Genomic DNA, 18,605 nt, shown 5'->3' on the forward strand with positions numbered 1-18,605 from the left:
CGGGGCAGCGGAGCCCTGGTTCCCAGAGGGGTTAGGAACAGGCTTGCAGGCGCCTAGTTGCGAGAGTCTGCGACTACTTAGTCTCACTGAGCCGGCCCCAAGCCAGGCGCCGAATCCCCCTAGCACGAAAACCTTCCCTGAAGCCTGGGGTGGAGGCCGGGTGGGTGGCCTGCATGGTAAGGCATATAGAGCTTGGACACTCTTTGGTGACAGTCGCCCGGCGGGGGCCACCATTGTCCCGGACCCTCCGCCGCAGGGACAGTGGAGACTTGGGGAGGCCCAGATGTCGCAACTGGGGAAGTCGACGTCTGTTTCTCATAAATCCCGAGGGTGAGCACCACGCCCCCTCCCTCCAGCACTCCTGGTTCCGGAAATTGCCCCGCGGCTTCATGGTGGGGAAGATCTGAGCAGTCCCCACTTCCTCCCCTTCACTATTATGGAGAGACTGAGCCTCCCCCTTCAGGCGTTCAGAGGTCATAAAAGGCTGATGGGGGTGCACAAACCTGGTTTCCTCGCCCCTGCTTGGCTTTGCAGCCTCAGAACCAGGGCACGTGTTAGAGCAAAGATCAGTCTGGCTATGAAAACAGACTCCCACTGTCCTTTGTTGGCACTTGTAGACTGACCCCTGGGGAGCTGGGGGCCTCCGGGAGGCTTCCCAGAAATGGTGGAGGGGCTCTAGCAGGCCTGGAAGAGGTCTGAGAGGTGAAAGAAGGCATCAATCAGTGTGAGCAGAAGCTAGAAATGGCTCTTCAGATATCACACCTATTGCTTGCTCCTGGGGGTAGATTGGGGTGCCCGAACTTCTCCTCTCCTCTCCCTTCTTGCCTCCAGCCCCAGGTCCTCAGCCCCCACAGATGGTTAGATCGGCTTCTCTGCTTTCACTAAAACCTCTGCAGCCCTACCTCTGGCAGTTCTGTGGTTTGCCAAGGAATGTCTTCTTCTGTTGCCCTCCCCTACCCTTAGTGACCTCTGACCTTTATGAGAGGCCTTTAACCTTTCCCAAGGCCATTTCACATCTGTAATTTCCCAGGAAGTAGGACAGGCAAGGAAAGACTTTTTTTTTTATCCTTGTCTTGTGGATGGAAAGCTTGGGGCCTAGGGAGAAACAGTGGGTTGGTGAAGGTGGAGACTGGTATGGAACCTTACCTGCACTTCCTGCACACCAGCCCTGGGCTTCCCTCCACAGGGGCACTGAAGCAAGGCAGGCCTTATCTGAAGCCCTGGAACCTAGCCCCTTCCCTTCCACACACATACCAGCTACTCTCTTGGCAGGACCCAGCCAGCATACACTTAGTGAAAGCTTAGGATGGCCGATGGATGAGCCATCGATTGGAGATGAACACAGGCCTGAATGCCTGGCTGGGAACCAGGAGACCTATGAATGAGGCCGGGAGGGGGTGTGGGAGTGTGGCGGGTGGGAGAGTGACTACCTGTAGATTGGGGAAGAGGGTGGCTCCACACTGGGCAGCCTAGCTGTGGATCCCACCCTCCTGGGAGATGGGAGAACCTGGCCCCCAGTAGACTAACCTTGTTCCAAGTAGTGGGCTGAGAATCACTGATGGGGTGTCACTGGCCAGGGAGAGTCTTGGGGTATGGAACCCAGGGCAGGTCAATAGCTTTGATCCCCAGGGAAGAGGAAGTGAGGAGAAGCCAGCTGCCTAGCAACTGTGACCCACAAGGAGGAACTGGTGGGAGATGTGGAAGTGGCTGGGGAGGGGAAGGGGTGGGGAGGAGGGGAGGGTCTGATTGGTCAAGAGCACCTTTGTCATGGGGACAGGAATGAGGGTCAGGGAGGATAGATCTATCCGGGGTTCCTGAGAGCAGGAGGCTCTGGGGCCTTGGAAGTTGTGATTGGACAGAAGATGAAGGGTGCTGTGGTGGGACCCAAAGGGAGGCCCTTGGAAGTATAAGCTCTAGAGTGTTTGGGACTGAGACAGGGATAGTATAGGGGACTCTGCCCAGGGGGGCCGCTGGGTGGGAGGTGGGAGGTGGGTATGAAGCCAGCATTGCAGGCCACCTGGCCAGTGGGGAACACCAGCCACCACAGACTAAGGGGAAGCCCCTTGTCTGCGTGGGTAAGGACCCACATGAGTGGGTCTGGGCTGGGGGACCAGGTGGCCCGGAACCTATGGCTCAGAAATGTCCCCATGCAAAGCTGGTATTTCAGGGGGCTTGGTGGGCAAGGGCTCTGAAGTGTCAGCAAGCAGGGGCCCAAGGGAAAGGGGCACAGAGAAGCCCAAGAGCACGGCTCCAGGGCACACATAAGGAAGCAGGGATTCCTCAGGAGCTGATGTCACACATCCAACACACGTCACTCAGTCAACCACAGTCTGATGGGTAGTTTTTAAGAAAGCAATGGAGTTCCCTTTTTGATTGGGTTGTTTGTGCAAGAGAATGAAGACGCTGTGGGTTTGGGTTTCAGCAAAACTCCGGACTCACTCATGGAATCCTTAGGGACAGAAAAGCGGGGAGAGACAGCTCATATTCTGGGAGCTGTGCCCCACATCAGCAGCGCAGCTGAAAGGTCCAGCCTCAGCTCTCACGGTATTGCTGCAGGCACCCACCAGCCTCCCAAACCCTCAGAGGCACAGAGCGTGGGTACCAGTGTGGCTGCAACCATGTGTTTATTCAAAATGTGCAAAGCTGAACATGCAAGTGCAAATCTAACTTAGAAAGATCTTCCAGTGGCCCCAAGGTGGCCATGCTAGGATGTTCTGCTTGGCTGAGAAGCACCTGGGCCTCAGACCAGTCATTGGGTCTGAAGAGTCCAGGGCATGGGGGAGCTACTGGAGACTTCTTCTTGCTTAGAAGCCAGAATATCTTGCTAAAGAAGAAAGCAAAAATCATGGTGGGTCTGGGGGCAGGAAAAGGGTAACAGAAACTATTCTGCCCTCCTGGGCTCCTTGGGGTTGGGTGAGATATGACAAAAGCAGGCCGGAGAGCTGGACTCAAAGCCTACTGACCTGCAAAGAAGGGCCCTCTACCTCTTGGGGCAGGGGTGTATCCTAGGGGAGCCCTAGGGGATCCCACGGTCTAGCACAGAGAGGCCCAGGGGATCCCAACTGGATTGACCATGGCCAGAATCAGTGGGAACTCAGTGTCAAGCGTCTTTGCCACCAGGGCTAGCGATCAGGCTGTGGGCAGGGCTTGGGCTGGGTCACCAGCCTGAGATGAGACTGAGGGGCCCCTTTGGCTCAGCCTGGCTGAGCCTTTGGGACCTTTTGGATCTAGGAGGCCTGATGTGGCTGAGACATTCTTTTAAGGGGGCCCAAGGGGACCTGGGGCCTCTCGTGCTATTGGGAGGAGGGCAAGGGCAGTTTTTGTGGGGGATTCTCTAGAGAAGCCTGAGTCCTTAGAAGCAGCTAACTAAGCAGGAGTGGGGAAGGCAGCCATCACTGTCATGTGGGGGAGGCCCCTGGATGTCACTGCCACAAGTCACCAGCCGCCGCCCCGTTGTCATTCTCGTGGAACTTGTGCAGGTGATCAGCAAACCTGTGGGGCACAGAAAACTTTGCTGTTGCCGAGTGTAAAAAAGATAGATGTGTGTGTGTGTGTGTGTGTGTGTGGGGGCGGTGCATGGAGATCTTCAGGGGGCGTGTACCATGTGAGGGGGGGCTGGGGGCAGTGGGCTTGGTGGGGGGTGGGGCGCACAGGATGGACCAGAGTGGGGGATGATGGTGAAGGGCTGGGGGCAGCAGGAAACAGGAGTTGCACAGTGGTGCTGGGGGTACTCAGTATGGGGCAGTAGTGGGGCTTGCGTGGGCGTCCTCACTTCTTGGCGCAGAAGGTGGCACAGTCTCTCTCCATGGTCTCACTCCATGCCAGCTTGTAGAGCACCTGGCCAGAAAGAGACACCATGAGCTGCCTGTCCTGCCTCATGGCCACTGCTGCGGTCCACCTACAGCCTTTGGGCCTGGCCTCCTAGCACATGAGGGTTCTCACGGCCCAGGCCCCATGGGCCTTAGAGATGTTCCTGTGCCCGCCTGTTTCATACATGGTCAGATAGGCCTAGACATAGAGGTGCCATCCCTAACATACCACTGGACATAGCACTGTCATGGCCAGGACCCACTGGGCCCTGGGGTCAGAGTTGGAGCCCAGGCTAGCCATGTAGGGGCCATCTTGACTGAGGCCTTGCTGAGGGTGGGGTTCTTGAGGCTGGAGCCCTCTCTAGGTATGCCCTACACTCTCCTCTCCTCCGGCTCTGGGCACGCAGGCATCACTAGGCCTCTGTATGTGCTCTGCTCAATAACTGGGATGCCCCTATGTGCCTGAGGAGATTCAGTTCAAGATATCCCCACCTGGCTGTCCCTTAGTAGAGTTAGTCAGACCCTCTTTCCTGCCTGCTCAGGCTCCCACAATGGCCCTTCACTCCACCAAGCCCCTCCAGGATGGGCACTAGATGGAGTCAGCTAGGCCTCTTCCATGGAGTGGCAGGGCTGCTGGCCCTGCCCGAGGGCCCGATGGGTGGGCTTGTCATCCCTAGGGTGGGCTGAGGCCCTTAAAGGGGAGAGGAGTGGCCAAGAGCAGACAGCGGGGCTTGGGGATGGCCTGGATGCCAGGCCACAGAACCAGGGTCCCTTCTACCTCTGGAGGTGAGGGGAGCATGTTGAATGGATCCCTGGCTGTCTGCCTGAGCACTCACCAGGAAGACCAAGCAATGCAGGAACAGTGTGTAGAAGAATCCAATGGTGCGTGCCATCTTGTTGGAGAGAACCAGCCGCCCCTGGGGAGCAAGCAAGGTGAGGAGTGGGGACAGGGCAGGCCTCACCCAGTCCTGCAGGGCTGCCCTGGGCTCCTGCGGAGGGGAGGAAAGGGCAGGCAGCCTGCTCCCGTTCCACTGTATAGGCCAGGAAAGTGGACTACAGGAATTCCGAGGAGTGGCATGCCCTGCAGCACTATTCCAGAACCTACTATGAATGGAGATACCAAAAGGGCTGTCCTGGAGGGGTGGGACCCTGTTCCAGGTCACACAGCCGCTCCTGGTAGGCCCTGTAAGGGGTCAGTGGGGTCCCTGGGGCTCCTCCAGGCTGGGCTGGAAGGCAGGTGATGGGGTGGCCCATTGGGGCTGCTGTCTCTGGAGGCCTGAAGACAAAGCTCAGGCCTGTCTGAGGTGGGCACCGAGGAGGGGACTCACCATGCTGAGTGTAGCCTTGTCCCATGGGCTCAGGCTCAGGTACTTCCGCTGCCGCTCCTGAAGTAGAAGGGATGATGAGAAGGGGTCCCCAAAGGGCCTCGCAGGCCCGACTCGCTGCAGAAAGGGACCCTGCCCCACTGTTCCTACAGAACACCAGGGGGCTTCCAGGGGCCTCCCTGGTGCCCAGCGCTACTCAGTGTGACGTCCCAGGCTCCTCCCAGGGATCGCTGTCTTATGTCCTCTGCGGTGGGCCATCCTGCCTATGGGAAAGCCTTTATGGGCAGGGCTTGCGAAGCCTAAGAAGTGGGGGAGGGGAGTTACAAGGATTTGGGCGGGGCAACTACTACAGGCCATCTGACACTGGGATCACTTTGTCTGTCTGCCTGCCCTCTCAGAGTGTGCACCTGGGGTTATACCATTCACTGTCACACACCCTCACATAACCATCAGGCAGGTGTTTCTGGTACTCTGGGCCTGCCTGAGGTGGACCTGGACCTCCATGGCACAAAAGTGGGCATGCAGGCTGCCCTGGTCATCTGGCACGTGTAAGGCTGGGCCTGAGTGAACAGACCAGGGCTGGTGGAGTGGGGAGGGGGTGAAGGCCGAGGCCATGTTCTCTGGTATTCCCTGCCTTGTCCAGACGCCGGGCTTACACACCCGCTTGCTGAAGGAGGAGAAGGGGTCCAGGCGCTCCTCATACTGAGACGAATAGCGCAGCTCTGTGTCATCGCTGCCACCACCCTGTGTGGGGAAAGGAGGAGAGATCCAGTCCTGGGGGCCCAACAGGAAGGCCGAGGCTGAGGGATAGCAAGTTGACAGGATCACAAAGGAGGCTCAGTTTCCTCATTAGCACAACAGAGGCAGGGAAGCAGCCCCCAGTGACAGCATGACTCTAGCTGATGCCACGTGTCCAGGGGCATTGCCCAGGGTCAGAGGTCTCCCACGGAGTTAGGGCCATGGTGCCTCAGGGCAGGTAGGGGGAACTAAGGCCCAGACAGGGCTGGAATGTATGCGATGGACAGGGCTTGGCTCCAGGCCAGAAGGTCAGTTTGGAGGGAGTTCCCTGGGAGAGTGCGGGGTGGCTGTGGATTGCAGGTACGTACACACAGGAAAGGAGACCGCCCAAGCCAGACACTCAGTGTTACTGGTTTGCAGAATCTGGGCGCCCTCTGGTGGCCTGAGAACAGTTCCAATGGGTGGAATGGGGGGCTAGTGTCTTAGGGAGGCCCCTGCCAGAAGCATCACTACTTCCTATCCTTCTACTGGCCACTCTGTGTCCCAACAATCAGTGAAGGGTTTCCTTGCACGAGGTGGTCCCCTGTGAGGCTTGGGGGCTGAGAAAAGCCAGAGGCAGCCCTCCTGGGCCTAGAACAAAGTGAGTAGTTTTCTGCTCTGTTCCCTTGATTAGTTTTGGGATGCTGGACCAAAATTTGGTGTGGTTTTTAAAAAAAATGTTAAGTTTAAAACATATGGATTCCCCAGGGCCTGCCCTGCATGCCCAACACCCCTGGGGTGAAATTCCCAGGTCCTGGGGTCAGCTAGTGGATCACCCCATTTCACTGGGGTATCACTCAGGCCTGTACCTGTGACCCCTGCCTCTTAGTGTACCTCACCATCTCCTGGCTTGTTCTGATGAACAAGGGCCCACCAGGGCCCCACTGTGGGGGGCTCTCCCCAGCTTAGGGAGGACAGCTGGCAGGAGAGGGGGCCATAGGGCTTCTGGGGGCTCCCAGGCCCAGCGCAACCCAACAGGTCACTAGCCCCATTCCTTCTGCCCCTAAGTGCCTGGGCCTGAAACTGGGGAGGGCACTCACCCGGCCAGGGTAGCTCTGTAAGAACTTGATCTTCTCGAAGAGCTTGATGTTGTCAGCACGCAGGCTGTCCAGCTCGCCCTGCAGGGCTTGGATGGTGTGCTGGGCCATGCGGTTCTCCTGTGGGTAGGCAGGCGGGTGGGTGGGCAGACAGGGCCAGGGGTAAAAGAGGTTGGGGAAATGGCCTCCAAACTGAAACAGGTACTGCTGTGTCTACTGGGAGCCCCTTCTTGGCCGGAGGCCATCTCCTTGACCTGCTAGACCCTCCTCACAGTTGCCCTGATCCTCCTGTGACCCTACCTCAGGCAGAAATCACAGTTCTGGGGTCAGGTTTCTTCATGTTTTGTTTATGGTATTATCAGCCTTTAAAAAATCATTATTGAGATATAATTCATATAATATAAATGTCACCAGTTTTAAGTGTATAATTCAGTTTTTTTTTAGTATCTGTACAATGTTATACAGCTATCCCCACTATCTAATTCCAGAATATCTCGTCACCCCCATAAGAAACCCCCAACCCATCAGCAGTCACTCCCCAACTCCCCTTCCTCTGGCAACCACTCATCTACTCTCTGTCTCTATGGATTTGCCTGTTCTGGACAGACGCTTCATGGGAATGGAATCACACACCATGTGATTTTAATGTTTGCCAATCTAGGGGCAAGGTGAAATGGGATCTCATTTTTTAATTTATCCAAATACTTAAATAGGTGTTTTCTTCACACTGTTAAAAATTCAACGAGGACTAACAAGGACATGGTAATATGATGATTCCTCCAAAAATTAAACAGAATTGCCAAATGATCCAGCAATTCCACTTTGGGGGATATACCCTAAAGAATTGAGAGCAGGGTCTCAAAGAGATATTTATGCACCCATATTCATAGCAGTATTATTCACAGTAGCCAAAAGGTGGGAACAACCTAAGTGTCCATCGACAGATGAGTGGATAAACAAAATGTGGCCTAACTACAATGGAATATGATTCAGCCATAAAAAGAAGGAAATTCTGACACATGCCACAACATGGATGAATATCGAAGACATCAAGCTAAGTGAGATGAGTCAGTCACAAAGACTGTACGATTACTGTACGATTCCACTCATACAAGGTACCTGGAGTAGTCAAATGCAGGGACAGAAAGTAGAATGGTGGGTGCCGGGGGCAGGGGGAGAGAGGGATGGGGAGCAGTTGTTTCACGGGTACAGAGTTTGTGTGGTATGATGAAAAGAGTTCTGGAGATGCATGGTGGTGATGGTCGCACAACAATGTGAATGTGCTGAATGCCACTGAACTGTACACTTAAAAATGGTTAAGACAGTACATTTTGTTATGTGTGCTTTACCACAAAATTTAAAAAGTACATGGTAAAAAGTATAGGTTTTTAAAGCAAAAGGTAGAATACTTAATGCTTACTTTTTCTTTTAATCTATTTTGAAGGCCTTCTTTTAAAAGCTGCATAGCATTCCACAGTGTGACTGTCCCTGGTCCCTGATGGGCATGTGTGTGTTCCCAGTCCACTGCCAGTGCAGGCAGCTGTGAGGGGAGCATCCCTGACTGTCTCTCATTTGAAGCCTCTTGAACCCAGATCACAGAGGGTCCCATTGGATCTGGCCCACCTTTGTCACCAGACCAGCACTGGGCCTGGCCCACAGTGGGCACTCAGCGAATGTTTGCCTTCCCTGGTCTGAGCCTGGAAATCCCACAGAACTGGAAATCCCTGGAACTGTGAGTTTGGAGAGGAAAGGTCTAGAAATTCTGTCATTAGCTCAAGCAGTGATTCTTTGAGAAAGATGAAAACCTTCCTGGTTCCTGCTCCCCCTGGGAGAGTGATCAGGGGGGATCTGGGCTGGCTCTGTAGGATGGGGGGTCTGCAGAGTCCCCAAGGCCAAGATGGTGCCACCTCTAGGTGCTCCCCTGGTCTGTCACTGGGCCTTCCACACTCTGGATCTAGTGTCCACTCCCTCTGTGGGGACACCCTGGAAGCTTTAAAAGAAACAGTGTGCTCCTGCTTCTTTTGCTCTGTCCCTGACTCTCTCTCTTGTCTCCTGGTCCCTACTCTTCCAGGACCACAGCCATCCTGCTAGTGCTGTAGTCACCATCCACGTGTCACTAACACCCACATTATTGTAGCTCACATTAAAGGCTCAGACGCAACTGGACTGGTCGCCTTTGCAGACTGCCCCTTCCTCATGGGGTAGGAAGGCCTCCAGGTGGGCGTTCGGCAACCACTTGGCCCTCTTGGACCTCTCAGAGTCCCCCTAGACACCTCTAGACTGTTAATCTTTATCTAGTGCAAAGACCTTCCTCTCTCTGACTCCGCTTCTTCAAGTCCCCTACCTGATTTAGATGTTTCTTCCTGGATAATGGTGACTACTCCCCAGTCATCTTCCTGGGCCAGACTTCTGTCCTGAATTGGCTACGCTAGGGACGCTTCTTACCCTCCATCCTGGCAGTGCCGCTCCCCGTTTTAATCCTCTGCTGGTGCCTCAGCCTGGCTTGAGGGCACTCCCCTGGCAGCGCTGTGTCTTCTTGCTGCAGCCCTGGAATGACCTGTACTCCCTTCTGTTTTGTTGGTCCCCTGTATCTGCTCACGTAGGCTCCTCTACTGATTCTTCTTTCACAGCCCAGTGTGACACAGCCTCCTCCAGGAAGCCCTCCCTGACTGCACAGAACAAATCTAATCCCACTGCAGTTTATGGTCTATGACACATCTTTTCTCCCCGAGCCTGTGGGTCCCACAGGTCTTCAGGTCTAAGGAGTGTAGGAGAGGGAAGCACATGACTCACAGCCTCCAGCTCCTGGTTCCGGGCCCGGAAACGCTCTCTCTGGCTGGAGATGATGGAGAGCAGCGAGTCTACCTGGCCCTCGGGGAGGGTGCCACTGGCTGGTGCAGAGGGTCCTAGGAGGTAAGGAAGAGTAGCTGGGGGTGGCAGGAGTCAGAACCTAGCAGTGGGTCCTCAGGTTCGGTGGCCCCAGCTCTGAAGGAGCTCTGGCTAAGTGCCAGGGGGTAGAAGGCACAGGGTGTCTGAGTACAAGGTGCTGAGAGGTTGAGGAAGGGGAAGGGTGGCCCCAGGGAACAGGGAGGGGTGTGACATGAAAATAGGGGTCCTAAGAGGGGAGGCCCTGCTCAAACTGCCTGAGGGCTGGGCCCCAAAGCCTCCCTCCCTATTACTCTATATTTGGATCAGGGATCCCTGCATCTGTCAGACTGGGCCCCCCATTCCAAGGTAAGAAAGGGGACACTGAGGGCTCTGGGAAGCCATGAGTATCCCCTTCCCCAGGTTCTGGCTTCAACCCAAGGAGGCCACCTCCCCTCCATTTCCGGGAGCTCTCTGGCTGCATTTCCACACCAGGGCCTCCATTGGGAGCTGACCACCACCTATCAGCCCTCTACAAGCTGCTAGCAGGGCCAAGGGCATCAAGGCCCCAAGGTGGGAGTATCAGGCTAAGGCCTAGAAGGGCAAGTGGGGGACTCGCCCTCTTTAATGTTGCTGCCGCGTTGCTGGGGGGGGAAGGGGCGGGCTCAGACCTTCTTTGGGGGGGCATGCTCTTTAGGGATCAGGGCTCCAGCTGAACAACCTTGTCACCCTTCCTGGTTCCCGATAGGCCCACCATTGCCCCAGCGGGTCAGGTTGGCCCTTCCTCACCATAGAACAGGGCGGTGGCCTCCTTGATGGGCTCTGGGATCTTCTCCAGGCCATACTCAGCTGCGCCCTGTAGGAAGAAGTGGGGGAGGCACCTCTACATGCAGCACTGAACACACTTTCAAGGTGTCCAGCAAATTGGGGGCAAGGAGCAACTGGGGTGGTCTGGTGGCAGTGGCAGGCACAGCGGTGGCCACAGAGAAGACACCTCGTGTGGGCCACCAAAGGGAAGGCAGGGCCCTGCGTCCACCCCCAAGGCTGGAGCACAGCATTAGGGGGTCTTATCCAGCCATTCGGCCCTGATGGCTGGCAGAGGTTGGGTGATTCCGGCCCTGCCGGTCAGCCTGCCGTGTGCCCTGGGCCAGCCCAGCTTCTCTCCCTAAGCCCCACTTCGTCATCTATAAAATGAGTGGGTGATGTGATGACTTCCAAGGGTCCTTTGGGCTCCAGCCTCCCATGATCTTGGGGCCTCAGGTTCTCTTGCTATGAGAAGAGTGGGTAATCCTGGCCATGCTTCTGCCCACAGCTCCCAGGGCAGAGGTCCAGGTCAATGGCTGGACACAGGGCACTTTGTGCCAGCTTGAGGAAGCCTGCCTGGCATCCTAAACTGGACCTTCATTGTGAAGTTAGCAGGCAAAAGCCAGAGAAAGAGCCCAGAGTAGTTGTTGAGGGAGAATAGGGTAGGGCGTGGGCTTACCTCGGCGTCAGGCCGCTGGATGGACTGGATGGTGCTGAGGTCTTGCTCTAGGCGGGCAATCAGCTCCCTCTGCTCAGCCACTGTGGCCACGGCCTCGGTGACGTGGACCTGTAGCTCTGCACAGCGCCCTGTAGCCAAAGGAAGGAAGACGTGGTCATCAGAGGGAGCCTGGTGGGACCCTTTGGACCTTTGTCCCTCTCTGCCTCCTCAATTACCAGTCAGTAAGCAGGACCCCCAGAGAGCCACAGTAGAGTGCTGGCTGCTCCCTCCCTCCCTTCCATCGCCTAAAGGACCACCATTAGAGCAGCCAGCAGGGTCACGGGCACCCTTGGCCCCAAGAACTCTGTATGCTCATGAAACTCCCTGGGTAAAGGAAGGAGCCCAGGTAAAGGATTTAGGAGAAACAGGTCCACTCTGGCTCTGCCATAACCAGCTGGGTGAGTCTGGCCAGCCCCCTTCCCGCTCTAGGCCTCACTTTGCCTCTGTCTAGCAGGGCAAAGAAGTTGAATGTAATGAGCCCCAAGTTTGTTCCAGGCCCTGGGTCTATGACCAGAGGAGGCCTTGGGGGTAGCAGTGGTGTAGAAAGGTACAGGAGCTGCAGCGGGGGGTGGGAAGGCCGCCTTCAGACCCAGTGGGGGGTGGGGGAGTGAGGGGTCCCAGCTCTGGGGCTGACAGCAGTGGTGCCTCACTCAACAGGCTCCAGTGCAGTGGTGGGGATGGGGCGCGATGGGGATGGGAATCCCCTGACCCACAGCCCTATTCCTCTCTCCCGCATCCAAATGCTAGGTATCTAAAATAATTCCGTGTGGAGATATGCCTGCCCTTTTGGAGAGGGGGAGATGTTGGGGAGTTCTCTCAGCCCAGGCCCTGTGGGAGCCTTCAGCGGCCACTGGCTGGGAGGACAGCGGTGGCCTGGGGGCTGGGCAGACCCAAGTTTGAGGCCTGGCCCTGCTTCTGGTTGGCTGTGTGACTCTGGGCAGCTGAATCACCTTGTCTAGACCTCATTTGTAAAATGGTGACAACAAACCTCGCTCAAGGACGCAGAGAAGAAGGCCCAAGGCCTAAAGCACAGGATGCTGTCCTTTGGGGAGGACTACACAGCCACCAGGGGGCACTGTGGTCTCATAAATGCCTAAGGGTCCCAGGCTACAAGCAGCGCCAGGACAGCTTCTGTGCCTTCCTAGAGGACTTACCCATCACCATGCACCCTGCCGACCAGCTGGCCAACCCCGCCCTGGCTGGGCTCAGCCCTTGGGTCCGGGTTGGGGCATCTGGCTTCACCCCCACCTGCTCCATCTCCTGGTTGCTCGCTCATTGCACGCCAAACCCTTTACACACCTCACAACAATCAGATAAGCCAGAACAGATGATCCCCATTTTACAAATGAACCGAGACTTCCCAGCCTAAGACAGACCCCAGGGTGTCCATCCTGGCTATGTCCAAGCCTTCCTCACACCAGGGGAAGGCACTACTGTTTCAGGCCCTGAATGGACTTCTTCCTTTAGACATCACTAAGCCCCTCTTTGTAGCTGGCAGGTAGGTGGTGTTGGTGGAAGTGAGGGGTCTGAGGTGGGCCTAGGGGAATAGGCTGGCCCTGAGGGCAGGGCCAGGTCATGGAGAGAGGCCTGTGGGTGGCAGGGTTTGGGTCCAGCCTTCGGCCTGTAGGCCCTGGGTGGCCTACAAGAGTTTTAAGCAGACCCTATGTGGTAGAGGCTCAGAGAGATCCCAAATGCCATGACCCACTGGCCGGGGGATTGAGTCCTTGGTCCTAGGCATGCGGGATGGGACTGAAGAGCAGGGTCATCTTGCTGCACAATATACAGGAGAGGTAAACAGAAGTCATGGTAAGATGTGGAAGAGGGACCTTGGGAAGGGATAGGTTTAGTTCCAAGCACTGGGTATCCATAGGGATAGCCACAAACAGGAGAGGCGCATCTAAAACTGGTGCTGGGACTGATCCCGTGGGGATAGGGAGACAGATCCTAGATGAGTGTGTGTGGGGGTGTGGAGCCCAGAGAATGCTCTGGGGAGTAGCATCCCACCTTCAGGGATGAGGGCCCTGGGGACAGAAGGGACAGGGCAGAGGTGGGGAAACCTACGGAGAGGTGGACAGCGGAGTGAGCCCTTGTCCTTGGAGGTGTGTAAACAGCATGGTGGGAGGGGACCCAAGCATGGCATGAGGGTTGGATATAACGCCAGCAAATTGATTCTTTGGACTGGCTATTTTATCTGTCACTAGTCTGTGGCCACCACAGCATGGTCTCAACCAGGTCTCTGGGGTAGGAGTGACTAGCAGCAGCTCCTGGAGCCATCTGTGGGCATGAAGGAGATGAGGGGGTGCCCGTGTTGGGTTTCCTGTGCATTTGTGTCTGTGCCTGATGCTAAGGGGGTGGGTGCACATGACCCTGCTCATGCACACATATGACACTGCGAATGTCTTGAGGGCCCTGATAGCAAACCTTCCATCATAGGCTACCCCAGCCAGCTGATGCCAGGCCACTTTGTTAAGCTGGCCTGGAGAGCCTGCCACTGTTGCTGCTGCAAATGCTCCCAGACATTGGGTTAGTTGCTGAGGTGATATCTGGGGGTATAAGGCTGAGTGTTGGGAGCTATTCCTGAAGAGGTGGCTTTGGGTGAAACTGAGGGCTGGCTGGTGTGAACTCAATGGAAGATGGCGGCTTGTGAGGCAGAGGGAAGGGGCTAGGCAAGGCCAGGCAGTGGAGGTGATGGGATAAGACTTGAAGGAAGGCCCTGGGCAGGGCTGGGGGACCTGGGGCTGCAGCAGCCAGGCTTGGATATTCCCGTCATTCCACACTGGGGGGATGAGAGGGCCAGGAGTCTGATGGTGTGGGCGCCCCTGAAGGAGAGACATGCCTCCTCCATGCCTGAAACTGGCCCCCACACAGGGAAGGGCCGAGTGGCAGCGTGGTTTGGCTCTGGTGAGTATAGAGTGCTAGAGGAACAGCTAAGAGGATGTGTGTGGGGAGTTGGACCCATGGACTTGAGGCTGGAGATGCAGGCTGGGGCAAGCTCAGGGCCCAGGGCTGACTGAGCCTGCAGCAGAAGACATGGAAGCCCAGGGAGTACTGCGATGAGAATGGCCAGAACTTTTTGGGATGATAACATTTTTGGGGATGGCCCGTAAAAGGCCTGGAGGAGAGGAGGCAGGAAGCAGGATGGCAATCAAGAGGAAGTACGTTAAGGCACGAGTTAAATAGGGACCTCCAGCGAGTAAGGAGGGGTCACCAGTGTCTCAAGAAAGGCTGAGTGAGGTGAGGGCTGGAGTGAATCTGCTAATCAGAGTTTGGTCAAGGTAGTGGTGGAGCGAGAAGAAGGAGGGACCTGGGGACCACTCTGGACAGGGGCCAGATGAGGCAGCACAATGGGCAGAACCTGTGCGTGGGGGCGTGCTTAAGAAAGAGGAGTATGGAGCATGCAGAGTAAAGTACCTGCAGCTGAGCGAGAAGGCTGGGGAGAAGGAGCAGCTGGGTCTAGGAGAGGGAGGGGTGACACAGACAAGGAGTGCCAGGGGTGTGGAGAGAGAACTTCTTGACTCTGAAAGATGGCAGAGGCCCCTGTGAGATGGGCCCAAGACAGCCCCCTACGCTTGTGAAAATTCATGGGACCTCGTTCTTCTGGGAGAATCTGGGAAGGTTTCCTAGAGGGCGCATTTCACAAAGGGGAGAAAGAACTCACAGCAAAGTCAAGGTCAAGACTTAAGGAGGTGGGATTATAACTATGGTCAAGGCGCGATTTCTGACTGCTGACTGATTAAATGCAGAAACTTATCACAACTGGAGTTGGGTGGCAAGGCCTGGGGTGTTGTGTCTAAGGCTTTCTCGAGGGCGGGAAACCCGGCATTATTCAGTCAGCCACCTACAAGCTACGTGGGTGCTCTGGAGCTGCTCGGAGTACATCGTCTCTCTGCTTGGAGGAGTGAAGCTAAGCACTTGCATATCCACCCCCGTCCTGCCTCTGCACCTGTCTGTCCCCACACGCGGCCAGAGATGAGTGCCGATCGCTCCCTGTGCCGGCAGGTGCCAGCCCTTCATTCCTATGAGAGGGGTCCCCCAGCAAGTGTCCGCCCTCTGCAGCATCAGCTCTTTCCATAAGCACAGACATGTTATTGTCCCATCTGACTCTCTCTCTCCTGACTCCACTGCCTCCTCCAGTATAACTCCCTGAAGAAGCTGTCTATTCCAAGCGTTCACTTCCCTAAACTCTTCCCATCAGATTCAGATGCCCTCTCCATTACTGTTTTTGCCAAGGTTTTGATGACCTCGCGCATCACTATGTCCTCAACCCTCATCTTACGGACCCATCGGCACCTGGTTTCCAGGTCACTGCACCCTCCCAGGCCTGTTTCCTTTGCAGGTTCTCCTCCTCCTCACTAAGCTATGAACACTGCTGCACCCGGGGTGCCGACCCCACATACTTTTCGGTTTCCTCTCATTCACTCTGGCCACCTTGAGTGCCATTAATAAGCTGACGATGACTCTCTAATAGATATCTCCATTTAGATATCTCCTTTGCCTGGGCTCATTCTCTACTCGGATATATAACTGGTACCTCAAACTTAACAGGTCCAAATTAAAGCCTGATCCCCCCAAATCTGCTTCACTGCAGCAGGACCCCTGCTGCACAGCCCCAGGAGTTGGCATCCTCAGGGCCGGGGGGAGCAGAGGCCAGGCATCTACCTGGCTTGCAGGTGGCTGACTGAATAACGCAGGGTTTCCCGCCCTCAAGAAAGCCTTCGACACAGATGCCTGGGGGTAGCCATGCTCTTCTCGCTCACTCCTTACAACTAATCTGTCGCAAGTCCTATAGTTGGTTCTACCTTCAAAATATATCCAGAACCCAATCACCTTTCACCACTGCCACCACTAGGTCTGACTTAAGACCCCTCATTTCGATTATGGCCAACAGCCTCCTCACTGGTCTCCCTTTTCCCACCCTCTCCGCTACAATCAAGTCACGAAGCCGCAGCCGGAGAGCCTTTTAAACAGTAAGATCAGACCACCCTCCAGCGGCCTCCACAACCTTCGGAGTACCAGCCAAAGCCCTGCAGTGGCCCACAGGCCCCACCAGCTCTCTGTCTCTCTGGCCTGGTTGTCTCCCACTCTGCCCTGTGGTTACTCTGCTCCAGCTACACTGGCTCCTGCACACATACATCACAGGCCGTTTGTGCTTGCTCTCCCCTCTGCCTGGAATGTTCTTCCCTCGGGCATCTGCATGGTTCATTCCTTACCTCCGTCAAGGCTCTGTTCACATGTTACCATCTTGGCCATGCCTACCTCGACCACCAGATTTAACACTTTAACCCCTCTACTTGCTCCTCTAGTCCCCCTTACCTTCTTTTTCCCCCATAACATTTACCACCATCTAGGTTACTATGTAATTCACTCATTTATTATGGCTACCATCTGTCTCCTCCCACCAGAAGGTCAGCTCCATGTCTGTCTCCTGCGATATCCCCAGTGACCAGAGCAGTGGCGCAGGGTCAGCCCTCGGAGCACAGTGGCCGACTGGCTGAGTGGATTCCACCCAGCAGGGAAGCACAACTGGCTGGGCACGGGCAGCAGGAACCTGGCGAGCCAGCCAGCCTCTGCTCCCCACCACCTCGTAACTGCTGGGCCTCGCCTGGACCCCTCCAGCAAGCCCTGACACTGAAACTGCACATCTGCCAGCGCTAAGCCCGAGGGTGACCCTGCACCTTGCCGATGAGTGTATGGGGTGGAGGGATGGGGACACTTTCTCCCCAGCTGGGACCCTTGCGCTTTAAGTATGGCTGCAGATGCTCTTGGCTACACCTGAGTCCTTCTAGAAGTTAGATGAAAAGAACAAGCCTTATCTAGAGCTGCCACCCTCCAGACTGGCTTTGTTCTTATCAACAACGTGGTCATCCTCCCACCCAGCGTGCCCTTCCCCAGCACAGTGGCTTGCTAGTCCTCTGACACTGTCGCCTCTGCGCACGTGCCGCCCCTCAGTTTGGTGTGCCATCACGCCTGCCCGCCGCGAATGTCTCTTTCCATTTCAAGGCCGCTCCCTGGGAAGACCCACCCTTTCCCAAGTTGCTGCTCAGATGTCCCCTCAGCACCAATTACAGGACCAGCCCAGGCTGTGGTTCTGCACCTGGTCTGTCTCCCCTCTGGGCTATGAGCCACTTGAGGCCATCGGACACCTAGCCTGGAGCCCGTTCCTGGCACAGAGAAGTTCTCAGTGACTATCTGCTGAATAAATCTTGAAGGAGCTCTAAGAAGGGAGGTGGCCTTAGCTGGGCTGAGTGGCACAGCCAACCAAGCCTGTGCCTGCCCCTCATTCTAGACCTTGACACTGTGGACATTTGGGGCCAGGTCATTCTTTGTTGGGGGTTAGGGAACTGTCTTATGCATTGTAGGATATTTACACATCTCTGTCCTCCGCCCTCTAGATGCCAATAGCACCTTCCTGCCACTTGTGACAGCCCAAAGTGTCTTCAGACATTGCCAAATGTCCTGGGGGAAAAGTCACCCCCAGCTGAGAAACATGGCCCCAGAGAATCTAGTCTCCTCAAATGTGGAAGGCGGCTGGGCTTGGCTGTAATGGGACTGGGATCAGCCTTGACAGATGCTTAAATCACATGAGTCTCTAAGAGGAAACCACCTCTGTGGAAGGCGCAGCCGCCTCTCACAAGAGTGAGGAGTAGGGAGGGTCCTTCCCTCTTGTCTGCGGCTGAGTCCAGGGGTGGCAGCCTCAGCCATCTAAGCAGCCCGAGATTTGAATTTTCAACAGAGGGCTGCAGAGGACTCTGCTGCCTGAGTTTCGCGCCAATTGGTACATCACGGGCACCACCGGTGGCAACGTTAGGAGGGCAGCTGTCGGTGCTCTGGCTAACCTGCAGGAGTGCCTGGTCCTGAGTGGGGACCTTTCCTGCTTCGGCACAGGTGGAAACAACTTCGATCAGAGGGAGCTACTCTGGCAACCAAATTCGATGAAATATCACCCTCGTTGGCAGCCACAATGAACATGTACTGAGTGCCTGCCGTGGGCTTTGGAGTCGTGCTGAGCAGTTTACAGATGTTCTCGCTTAGTCCTCCCAGCAGCCTTGAGCTGGGCATTATTATATCCCCTTTCCAGAGATGGAAATGGAAGCTCGATGAAGTTAAATTCATTCTTTCAGAAAAGATTTCTTGAGCATCAACTAAGACTTGTCCATGGTCACCAGCTGGGACACCAGTGCAATGCTTCTTGACCAAGAGGATGGGCCCTGATGCCTCCCTGAAAAGTGAGTGGAGTCCTCAAACTCACTCCCTGGAGCTTCACCGCCCC

At 55.8% G+C, this 18,605-nt stretch overlaps 1 protein-coding gene across 2 annotated transcripts in view; it reads right to left on the minus strand.

The window, feature by feature from the left end:
• Nucleotides 1-2,605: 2,605 nt before the first annotated feature.
• The window catches only part of CUX1 (cut like homeobox 1), a 347,921-nt gene continuing 331,921 nt past the window's right edge, over nt 2,606-18,605 (minus strand). For both annotated transcript variants that reach the window (XM_015594614.2, XM_015594613.2), the window contains exons 15-23: nt 11,297-11,424; nt 10,603-10,669; nt 9,742-9,854; nt 6,952-7,068; nt 5,795-5,878; nt 5,138-5,194; nt 4,646-4,726; nt 3,773-3,837; nt 2,606-3,492 (exon numbers count right to left, since the gene is read on the minus strand). In XM_015594614.2, the coding sequence (XP_015450100.2) occupies nt 3,423-3,492; nt 3,773-3,837; nt 4,646-4,726; nt 5,138-5,194; nt 5,795-5,878; nt 6,952-7,068; nt 9,742-9,854; nt 10,603-10,669; nt 11,297-11,424 (782 nt within the window). In that variant the 3' untranslated portion in view covers nt 2,606-3,422. The remainder of the gene's footprint in view (nt 3,493-3,772; nt 3,838-4,645; nt 4,727-5,137; nt 5,195-5,794; nt 5,879-6,951; nt 7,069-9,741; nt 9,855-10,602; nt 10,670-11,296; nt 11,425-18,605) is intronic.

Source organism: Pteropus alecto, unplaced genomic scaffold (genome assembly GCF_000325575.1).
Source record: "Pteropus alecto unplaced genomic scaffold, ASM32557v1 scaffold68, whole genome shotgun sequence".
Lineage (NCBI taxonomy): Eukaryota > Metazoa > Chordata > Mammalia > Chiroptera > Pteropodidae > Pteropus > Pteropus alecto.